Here is an 11755-nt window from a genome sequence, read left to right as displayed (position 1 = left end):
TTGCCACATACTGCATGGTGAGGAATAGATCATGCTGAGGGGATTGCTGTGAGTGGAATGTGACATTACTTTTCTGCTATATTGTTAAATATCATTGACTAGCAATGTTGCAAAGCTACTAGAAGACCACATACATGTGACTAATTCATTTGTCCAAACCCTTCCTCCAAGATAACCCAAGTTCCAGGAAAAATTTATAGCATCTGTATTGTTGGTATGGGCTGCCTCCATATCCCACACAGCCTAATTTCAACGCTTTCTTAAAAATTATTTTTTATCGCTTGTTAGTAGTCCGTGTGTAAACAGCATTTGCAATCTTTTGTAATAGTATATATTTTGTAGCTACAAAAAGGCCAAGTTTTTCCTGCCAAAAGGATAAGAACACTTCAGCGCTGACAAACAAGTTGTTTACTAAAATAATCCCTTTGAACAGTACAGTGGGATTGGGAGGAGCGATCAGAGCCGGATGAGGATTGGATTAGTATTTATAAATGGAAACGAATTGAGATTTAACCTGAGTTTAAAATAACGCAAGGCTGGAGTTCCGCTCTGCCCTCTACCGGCTCATTGCTGCAGTTTTACGGAAGAAATTTGCTGCCGTTCCTCCTGCTGTAACATGCGGGATTATGATGAAATTACCGCTTTTCTCGGAGAATGGGGCCCCTACCAGAAGATTATCTTCTTTCTTTTGAGCCTCAGCATTTTCCCCAATGCTTTCTGTGGACTGTCCATAGTTTTTGTCGGGGATATTCCAGAGCATCGCTGCTTAGTTCCCGGGAATCTCAATCTGAGTGAAGCGTGGAGGAATCGGACGATCCCTCTGGTGCGAGAAGGAGACAAACTCCAGTACAGCAAATGTAGACGGTACCGGGTGGACGTGATAATGAATCTTTCGGAGACATTTCCCGACCCAGATTCCTTCAATATGTCTGAGGTCGAACAGGAGCCCTGTTTGGATGGATGGGAGTACAGTAAGGATCAGTACATCTCCACCATCGTCAGCGAGGTATGTGGTTGAAGCAATACGGTGGGCACACTGGCAGTAGTTAACCTGAGAATAGTTTGTAAAGGTAACTAATATAGTTATTTTTTTTAAAAATAAAAGAAATAGATGCATTCGAATCCAAACATGAGCAGGCAACTGCAATTCTTTATCTTGCATGGCCTCGGGTCAGATAGATTTTGATGTTTAACTTGGGTGTCTTTGTTTTCTGAGCATTCGAGATTTGACCTGCCAAGTCCTGTTTTCTCAGCTCTCAAATGACCAGCGTTCCAGGGGAGAGGGGCAAAAAAAAACGCTTCAAAGCTCAATCTGAAGCTCTCTTTGAAGGGGCAGCATTGACATTGATGACTGGGAGGAGCTTGCTACCAATGGTTCAAAATGGCAACAACTTGTCCATCAAGCTGCATCATGCTTTGAGTCCAAACGCCTTAACGATGAGGCAGAGCGACAGCAGCAAAGGAAAGCAAAGGAATCAAATCCTGCACTCCGATTTGATTCCTTTGCTTTCCTTTGCTGCTGTCGCTCTGCCTCATCGTTAAGGCGTTTGGACTCAAAGCATGATGCAGCTTGATGGACAAGTTGTTGCCATTTTGAACCATTGGTAGCACTCTGGAACCCCCTCCATCCTGGGTCATCCTGTCCCATGTACCCAAACATCTGAGGGGTGAGAATTGGCCTGTCAACCACATGTAGACCCATGTCAGAAACTTGCAACATCCTGGAATCAAGGGCCAGCCGATGTTGATGAGAGATTAGAATTTTAACTCCTGTCTCAAATTTTGTTCCTCTCTGAAATCAACCATGCTTCTTCTCCAGTCTTAGAAGATTTATCTAATTTACCTCAATTAATGTTTTCCAATCCTACCCTCTGACTTTAACACAGTCAGAGACTCTACAACATCAGATTTGCCTCAAATTTAGCAAAGGGAATTTGAAAAGATAGTTTAGATTTCGCTAATTGATGCCGTCTATGGTGGATGTATGAAACAAGCTGCCAAAGGAAGCAGCGGGGACACATTGGGTGCAAAAAACGGTGCTACGGAAGCTGGAGGACCTCAAAATGGTGGGCACAGCCCTTCCATCCACTTCCATTGTTACCCCTGCAGCACCCCATGCTAGTAAGGGTGCTCGCGCAGGCATACCAGGCGTGCACCAGAAGCTTTAACAATGGGCAGATTGTGACATCATACAGCCTCTCGGGCTGATCTGGCACACGTTCTGCAAACTTGGACAGTGCAGATCTACTGGACACCCTCCCGTAATCACTCACAGCTGAACACGTGTTCAGCTGCAAGAGGGATCTCCATCGACCGCTATTTTAGTTTTTTTTTTTTAGTTTTAGAGATACAGCACTGAAACAGGCCCTTCGGCCCACCGAGTCTGTGCCGACCATCAACCACCCATTTATACTAATCCTACACTAATCCCATATTCCTACCACAACCCCACCTATCCCTATATTTCGCTACCACCTACCTATACTAGGGACAATTTGTAGTGGCCAATTTACCTACCAACCTGCAAGTCTTTTGGCTTGTGGAAGGAAACCGGAGCACCCGGAGGAAACCCACGCAGACACAGGGAGAACTTGCAAACTCCACACAGGCAGTACCCAGAATTGAACCTGGGTTGCTGGAGCTGTGAGGCTGCGGTGCTAACCACTGCGCCACTGTGCCGCCCACTTTAAAAGGCCAGCCATCCAACTTGCAGGTGAGGTACTTCTGACATAGATTTGCTCTAGCAAAGTTAGTGGAAGTATCGGGGAGTTTTAGTGATTTGCTGCTTTTGGAAGAGAATATTGCTGCATCCTCAAGTGCCGTAACCTGCAGGGCTAAGGACCAAATGCTGGAAGGTGGGATTAGGCTGAGTGGCTTGCTTTTCGGCCAGCACAGACATGATGTGTTGCCTATTTAAGGTAGCATTCATAGGGTGCAAGCCATTGGCGAGGGCCTGCATGTACTCGTTTGATTGCGGAATTTGATGCTCCATGCAAGTAGCCTTTCTTTCCAAGGAGGAAGACATCATCTCAAAGGCTTGCAACATCTTACCACTCCAATCTCTCTAAGTTTGCACAGTATGCTGGAAAGCCTGCCAGTAAATCGCATGTTCTTTGCAGCTGCTCCAGAAGTATCCTCTTTGTCAATGGCCCCCTAGAATCAGCACTTGCATCCAGCTGAGCAGAGCTTGAGGTTTCCTGTGGCCTCCCACACAGACTCTCCTGTCCCTTGTCTCCACCATCTGCTCTTTCTTGCTTGAGATGTGTGAATCTCCAGGTGAAAACCCAACTATCTTCCTTCCCGGTCCCATTGAAGTGTGAGTATCTCTGCTGCTGCATGGTCAGCATGAGTCCTGTGACAGTGCACTCTTAAAGTCAGTGATCTCTTCTGAGGAGTCATTGTCATCCTCCTGGACCACCTCCTGTGGGGTGCTTGAAGACCCTATGGGAGATTAAAAACATGAATTAGAATTATCAAGATAACCATGTTTTAAGTGATCATAATGAACATAATCACATCTTACTCACTGCTGACATTAAGTCAACATTAGGGTTGCATAAAGATGGGAGTGAGTATCAGTGGTGAATGGACAGATTTGAGGAATTGCATAGACAGAGAAAGATGGGTGCACTTGCAAGGTAAGTTGGTGTAAGGTAAGGTAATGTACTGGAGTAGGCTTGAGAAGGCAGAGTGAGGGAGTTGGCATGATACACACATGAGGATATAATTGAACATGCCATTGTACTCACCTTTCCTGCCCTTCTGAGGTCATTAAACCCCTTTCGTCATTGAATCCAGGAGCATGGCACCACACACCTGTTGCTGGCCTCCTCCACTGCCTCCAGCCATGCCTTCATGATTTCACTGGCAGGCTTCTTCCTACATAAATAGCCAATAGTATCTCCCTGTGGGCTGTTCTAGCCCCCAACATCACATCCAGGAAGGCGTCACTAAAACAAGGTGCAGCCTTTGACTGTGTGCACTCTTTTCGGTCAATTCTTTTTGTTTCAATCCCAAAATGCTTCAAAAAAACACAGAATTAGGAGCAGGAGTAGATCATTCGTCTGCTCAAGCCTGCTCTGCCATTCGATAAGATCATGGCTGATCCAATTGTGGCCTCAATTCCACTTTCCTGCCTGCCCCCCATAACCCTCAACTTCCTTGTTGATCAAAAATCTACCTAACTCAGCCTTGAATATATTCAATTACCCTGCCTCCACTGCTCTCTGGGGCATAGAATTCCACAGACCAATGACCCTCAGAGAAAAACATTTCTCTGCATCTGTCTTAAATGGGAGACTCCTAATTTTTAAACTGTGTCCCCTAGTTCTAGACTTCCCCAGAAGGTGAAACATCCTCTCAGCATCCACCCTGTCAAGTCCCCTCAGGATTTTGTATCTTTCAATAAGATCACCTCTCATTCTTCTAAACTTCAAAGGTTTAGGTCCAACCTGCTCAACCTTTCCTCATAAGATTACTCCTTCATCCCAGAAATCACCCTGGTAAACCTTCTCTGAACTGCTTCCAATGCAATTATATCCTTGAGTAAGGAGTCCAAAACATACACAGTACTCCAGATGCAGTCTAATTAAGGCCCTGTACGGTTGTAGCAACATTTCCCTACTTTTACACTCAATTCCCATTGCAATAAATGCCATCATTCCAGTTGCCTTCTGAATCATTTGTTGCACCTGCATACTAAATTTTTGTGATTCGTGTTCCAAAACACCAAGATCGCTCTGTACTTCAGAGTTCTGCAGTCTCTCTCCATTCAAGGAATATACTGCTTTTCTATTCTTCCTACCAAAGTGGACAAGTTCAAATTTTCCCACATTATACTCCATTTGCCACATTTTTGCCCACTCACTTAACCCATCTGAATCTCTTTGTAAGACTTTTTATATCCTCTTGACAGCTTACTTTCCTACCTATCTCTGTGTCATCAGCAAATTTATCTATCATACATTTGGTCCCTTCATCCAAATTATTGTTATAGATTGTAAATAGTTGAAGCCCCAGCACTGATCCCTGTGGTACTCCACTAGTAACAGCTTGACAACCCAAAAATGACCCATTTATCGCTAATCTCTGCTTCCTGTTAGCTAATCAATCTCTATCCATGTTAATATGTTACCCACTACAGCATGAGCTCTTATTTTGTGTAGTAACCTTTGATGTGGCACCTTGTTGAATGACTTTTGGAAATCTAAGTGCACTGCATCTACAGGTTCCCCTTTATCTGCCTTGCTTGTTACTTCCTCAAAGAACTCTAATAACTTAGTCAAACATGATTTCCCTTTCAAAAAACCATATTGGCTCTGCCTGATTGTATTATGAATTTCTAACTGTCCTGCTATTAACTCCTTAACAATGGATTCTAGAATTTTCCCTATGACAGATGTTCGGCTAACTTGCGTACAGTTTCCTGCTTTCTGTCTCCCTCTTCCTTGAATAGAGGTGTTTCATTTACAATTTTCCAACCACTGGGACCTTTCCAGAATCTAGGGAATTTTGGAAGATCACAACCAATGCATCTACTTTCTCTGCAGCCACTTCTTTTAAAACCCTAGGATATAAGCCATCAGGTCCAGGGGATTTTTCAGCCTTTAGTTCTAATCGTTTTCCCAGTACCTTTTTTCCTTGTGATTGTTTTAAGTTCCTCCCTCCCTTTTAGCTCTTGAATTTCAATTATTATTGGGACTTTTTTTTGTGTTTTCTATAGTGAATATAGACACAACATACCTGTCCAATGCTTCTACCATTTCCTTGTTTCTCATTATTAATACCCCAGCCTCACCCTCTACAGGACCAACGCTCACTTAGTTGCTCTTTTCCTTTTTAAATACTTTGAGAAACTCAGATTTCAAATGTGGAGTAACCCTTTAAACACTGGTATTGAAATCGTTGCATGCAGGTCATCATCAGCTGTTCAATCAAATTGGTCAGGAAACCCAGAGATAATATGATAATACAGTGGCTGCATTAAAATTCCAATGACAGAATTTCTCCACGTAATTCTGTGTTGCCCTTGCGATACCAGATATTGCCTCCTATCGGCACGTTAACATCCATTCACAGTCTTGTGGAACCTGAAGGTGATCATCCAATCGGAGGCTCTTCATGTCTGGATCGAGATACTGATTCTTGACAACAGACTGTGGGGCAGAGATCGCAGAGGAGCCTGTCCTCACTCAGTGATACCACACACAGAGTAAATACTGATGCAAAGTTCTCATTTAGTACCTCGCCCATTTCCTCTGGCTCCACACGTAGACTCCCTTCTCTGTCCTTGAGTGGGCCAACCCTTTCTCTAGTTACCCTCTTGCTCTTTATATATGTATAAAAAGCCTTGGGATTTTCCTTAATCCTGATTGCCAATGACTTTTCATGACCCCTTTTAGCCGTCCTGACTCCTTGCTTAAGTTCCTTCTTACTGTCTTTCTATTCCTCAAGGGATTCGTCTGTTCCTAGCCTTCCAGCCCTTATGAATGCTTCCTTTTTCTTTTTGACGAGGCTCACAATATCCCGCGTTATCCAAGGTTCCCGAAACTTGCCAAACTTATCCTTCTTCCTCACAGGAACATGCTGGTCCTGGATTCTAATCAACTGACGTTTAAAAGACTCCCACATTCAGATATTGATTTCCCCTCAAACAGCCGCCCCCAATCTAAATTCTTCAGTTCCTGCCTAATATTGTTACAATTAGCCTTCCCCCAATTTAGAACCTTCACCCGAGGACTACTCTTATCCTTATCCACAAGAACCATAAAACTTATGGAATTATGGTCACTGTTCCCAAAATGCTCCCCTACTGAAACTTCGACCACCTGGCCGGGCTCATTCCCCAATACCAGGTCCAGTACAGCCCCATCCCTAGTTGGACTATCTACATATTGTTTCAAGAAGCCCTCCTGGATGCTCCTTACAAATTCTGCCCCATCCAAGCCCCTAGCACTAAGTGAGTCCCAGTCAATATAGGGGAAGTTAAAATCACCCACCACCACAACCCTGTTACCTTTACATCTTTCCAAAATCTGTCTACATATCTGCTCCTCTACCTCCCGCTGGCTGTTGGGAGGCCTGTAGTAAACCCCCAACATCGTGACTGCACCCTTCCTATTCCTGAGCTCCACCCATATTGCCTCGCTGCACGACCCCGCCGAGGTGTCCTCCCGCAGAACAGCTGTGATATTCTCCTTAACAAGTAATGCAACACCCCCACCCCTTTTACATCCCCCTCTATCCCGCCTGAAGCTTCTAAATCCTGGAACATTTAGCTGCCAATCCTGTCCTTCCCTCAACCAAGTCTCTGTAATAGCAACAACATCATAGTTCCAAGTACTAATCCAAGCTCTAAGTTCATCTGCCTTACCTGTTATACTTCTTGCATTGAAACAAATGCACTTCAGACCACCAGTCCCACTGTGCTCCGCAACATCTCCCTGCCTGCTCTTCCTCTTAGTCTTACTGGCCTTATTTACTAGTTCCCCCTCATTTATTTCACTTGCTGTCCTACTGCTCTGGTTCCCACCCCTCTGTGTCAAGGTGTCTTTTTAATACCTTTGCGGGTGCTCCTTTGCAGTGTGACCTCTGCACTGGCAGCTGGACTGGAGGAAGGCTGCTGATCAGGACGCCCTTGGCCTGGGATAACTTCGGCAGCCGTCCTCTGGACACCTGAGTCGTGGAGGGCCCTGACTGCCTAAAGACCTCCTGCACCAATGCAGGGCTGTCCTTAACCATTGCGGCTGCTGGAGCTGGACTCACTAGTGGAGGGGTTGAGGAGCCGGTGTCCACACTCTATTCACTCTGAGGGGAGACCCCAGATGTGGAGTGCAGCCTCTCCTTCTCCCTCTCCATGGAAACATCCCTGCTTTCCGGTGAAGAACCATAGGCCGGAACACTCTCCGTGCTCTTGGTCCTTCTCTCGCTCAGCACTGCTGAATTGAACTCATGCCTGAGGCGAAGGTTTGCAGGTCATGGCGTATCTGTGGAATATGGCTGTCCATTAGGGTCACCTCCCTCTCCATGGATGAAGTCATGTGCTCACATGCCTGTGACATGGCAGCAGTCATGGCATGGATGGACTCCACCACCATCCTCAAGGCTGCGCATGGCCTCCAGCACCTCCACCAGATGTCGCCTCACCTTTCCCTGCAGCTCTAGCATGCCCTGTGCTGCCAACACCAGAGGCTAATCATTAGCCTGAGGTCAGCATGGGCTTGGCCAACCACTTTCCTCTGACTGTCAGAGGCCTCGGCTGTCTCAGCCTCAGCCAGCTGCTCAGGCACATGTGTTGTATTCTCACCAGCTTGTGACCCCAAATCTAATGCCAATCGGGTACCCACCGAGGTGAGAGTATCTGCGCTGTTGAAAGATGCAGGAGTCTCCTGGGACTGTGCATCCTCTAAATGTATCCCTTCCTCAGAGGTGCTCGTCGTTTCCTGGATCTCTGAACATTGCCCTGCAAGATACAATGTGAAGAACAGACATTTGGGTGTTATGGTACACATGTCGAAATGATGGCAGCATAGTTTCTGCATAGGAGATGTAAAGTTGGAATCATTCTGTGTTTGTCAATAATCACTCTCTTAGGGCGGCACAGTGGCTCAGTGGTTAGCACCGCAGCCTCACAGCTCCAGCAACCCGGGTTCAATTCTGGGTACTGCCTGTGTGGAGTTTGCAAGTTCTCCCTGTGTCTGCGTGGGTTTTCTCCGGGTGCTCCGGTTTCCTCCCACAAGCCAAAAGACTTGCAGGTTGGTAGGTAAATTGGCCATTATAAATTGCCACTAGTATAAGGTAGGTGGTAGGGGAATACAGGGACAGGTGAGGATGTGATAGGAATATGGGATTAGTGTAGGATTAGTATAAATGGGTGGTTGATGGTCGGCACAGACTCGGTGGGCCGAAGGGCCTGTTTCAGTGCTGTATCTCTAAACTAAACTAAACTGGAACCCCAAGCTCTACGTCTGAGATGGGACGTGCTCCTTGGCTCCCAGCTAACTCTAGGGCCTTCTCTTTGACTTGCGACAGAGGCCTCAGGTTGAGCACACAGCCTTCGGTCTTGGACGCTTCACAACACTTGTGGGTCCTCTTCTCCTGAAAAAGCAAGAATGCAGATATAGAACATTGCAAAATGTCAACATCACGGTTGTACCAGCATGGGCAATTCATCAACAACTGGGGGATGCTTTGTCTGGCATACGGACACACCCTGTCATGGGTGTGACATGCTCTGAGGTATTAATGAGGGAGTCTTGATTCGCTTATGCAGCTAGTCACGTGCCAGCAATCTTTCCTGACCTCCCTGTCTCTGAAATGGCAGTGGCACCCATGTGGCATACCATGTAGTGCCAACCAGATTACACCGAGCACTTTTGAAATGTGCCACTTAGCTTTGCTGTGCACAGGAGGTCATTGACTCTCTTCTGGCACTGGACCCAGTCTTGTGGGGTGACCCCACAGCTGCTAACCTCCTCTGCAATCTCCGACCTGGCTTGCTTGATCAGGTGGGAGGACCCTTCTTGCCGTCTCTGGAGAAAAGGACCTCCTGTCTTTCCCTTGCAGCCTGGAGGAAAATAAGCAGGGGGGCATCACTGAACTATGGGGCCACCCTTGTTCGGCCCCCTGCCAGAGGTGCCCAGTGGTGCTGCTTGATAAATGATTGATTTCTGCAACAATCCTAATTTGTTGCTCCAGCAAACTTCAGAACAATGCCGGCAGAGCTTGAATGCGGGGCTGGCTGTCTTTTAAAGATGGTGCCAGCACCTGCTCCCGCATCAGGTGATGCCATTCACGGTGTCACCGAGCCTGCCCCCACCATGTGATTCGGTTGTGGGGGGTGGGGGGGTGGGGGAGGGCAGCCGCCGTCAATACATTACGTGGCCATCTGCCACAGAATTGCAGTGGCACGGCTCCCGTATGGGGCGGCCGCCATTATCTGCACACAACAAAATCCAGCCCACAGTTTCTGTCAGGTTCACAAAACAGCAGTCATGAGCCAGAATGCTGACTGATTTATATCTTTAGCTCAGTTAGAAAGAAAGAGCTTTTTTCAATTATTATCCCATTCTTGGGAAGTAGATGTTGCTCGCAGGGCTACATTTTAAAACCTATCCCCAGTTGACCTGGGAAGGTACAGCCTTCTTGAACTGACTGCTGGCTAGACAACTTCAGAGGTAGTTGATGTGGGACTGGAGTCGCATACAGGTCGGAGTGGATAAAGCCAACAGGTTTCCTTCCTTAAACAATATTATTGAACCAAATGGGGCTTTTGAGTCAGCAGCAGCTTCATGGTCACTTTTACTGATACCGGCATTTTATTTCCAGATTTGAAAACTGATTTTAATTTCTCAAACTGCCATGATGGGATATGAATTCAGGTTTTCTGCATAAGCAGCCCAAGTCTTTGGATTTTAGTGCAAGACTACAGTCCCATACCTTGGCACATGCATTGATAGAATATATCAGTCATATTTTCAGTGAGCAAGAAAGCTGTTTGGAAATTGAGCTGAATAATTTACATTTGCAAATCCTACATAATATTCAGAATTATAGAAAATGCAGCTTGGATATTTTGAAACTAAGAGGGACTGTTCTTTACTGTCAAGTTATTAGACACAGTTGATTTCTTTCTTTTCTCAGCAGTTTGCTTCTCACTTGCTCCATCATTCGCTAAATTTGACACCCTGTGGTATTTCTCCTAGAATGCTATTGTTCATGGGTCGGTCTTGATTGTATGGGAGATGTCACAACCGATCCTAATTCCGTATTCAGCCACCTTGCAAAGTAGTGATCAAGACTGGTAAATGAGACTGATTTTTCCCTCCCCAACTTAGTGGCTTTGAGATCAGTTGCAGTGACCAAACTATTGCCCTTGCTGAGGTAAACCAATTGAACAGAGAACAGGGATCAATTTAGATCCTTCCAGGACTACTCACTGGATAAAGTTGTGGAGCCATGGAAGGGGACTAGGGTTTCAAATTTGTATTTAAAAATGCACATTCTTTCCACTTCTCTTATAGATGTCATTGTGATGTGTGCCATTTACAGCTGAGAGAGAGGGATTGCTGTCTGTTTGCTTCTCTGTTAATGCTGCTATCGAGTCAACCATTAGAACAACAATGTGTTTTCCTAGAGTGCCTTTAAAATAGTAAAATGAACCAAGGTGCTTCAACGAAGTATTGTAAAGCAAAATTTGACTAAGCCCCATGAGGGGATATTAGGGGAGATGACCAAAAGCTTGGTCAAAGAGATAGGCTTTTAAGGAGTATCTTAAAGGTGGAGAGGCAGAGAAGTTTTGGGGAAGGAATTCCAGCACTTATGACTCTGGCAGCTGAAGGCACTGCTATCAGTGATGGAGTGAATATGATCAGAAATAGAATCATAGAAAGTTTAAGGCACAGAAAGAGGCCACTTGTCCCATTGTGTCTGTGCTGGCAGATAAACGATCCACCTATTCTAATCCCACCTTCCAGCATTTGGTCAGTAGCCCTGCAGCTTAGGCACTTGAGGTACACATCGAGACTCCTTTTGAATGAGTTGAGGGTCTCTGCCTCAACTACCCTTTCAGGCAGTGAGTTCCAGACCATCACCAAGCTCTAGGTGAAAAAGTTTTTCCTCATCTGCCCTCTAATTTTTCTACCAATCACTTTAAATCTATGCCCCCTCATGACTGACCTCTCTGCTAAGGTGAATAGACCCTTCACCTCCACTCTATCCAGGCCCCTCAAATTTTTGTACATTTCAATCAGATCTC

At 45.7% G+C, this 11755-nt stretch overlaps 1 protein-coding gene across 1 annotated transcript in view; it reads left to right on the top strand.

Annotated features, from left to right (window-relative positions):
* Positions 1-565: 565 nt before the first annotated feature.
* Positions 566-11755, top strand: part of LOC137375971 (organic cation/carnitine transporter 2-like) — a 151566-nt gene continuing 140376 nt past the window's right edge. Inside the window, exon 1 of the mRNA XM_068043786.1 lies at positions 566-1006. Within this exon, the coding sequence (XP_067899887.1) occupies positions 617-1006 (390 nt within the window). The 5' untranslated portion in view covers positions 566-616. The remainder of the gene's footprint in view (positions 1007-11755) is intronic.

The sequence above is a fragment of the Heterodontus francisci genome, chromosome 12 (genome assembly GCF_036365525.1).
Source record: "Heterodontus francisci isolate sHetFra1 chromosome 12, sHetFra1.hap1, whole genome shotgun sequence".
Lineage (NCBI taxonomy): Eukaryota > Metazoa > Chordata > Chondrichthyes > Heterodontiformes > Heterodontidae > Heterodontus > Heterodontus francisci.
This window is presented reverse-complemented; position numbering and strand designations above follow the sequence as displayed.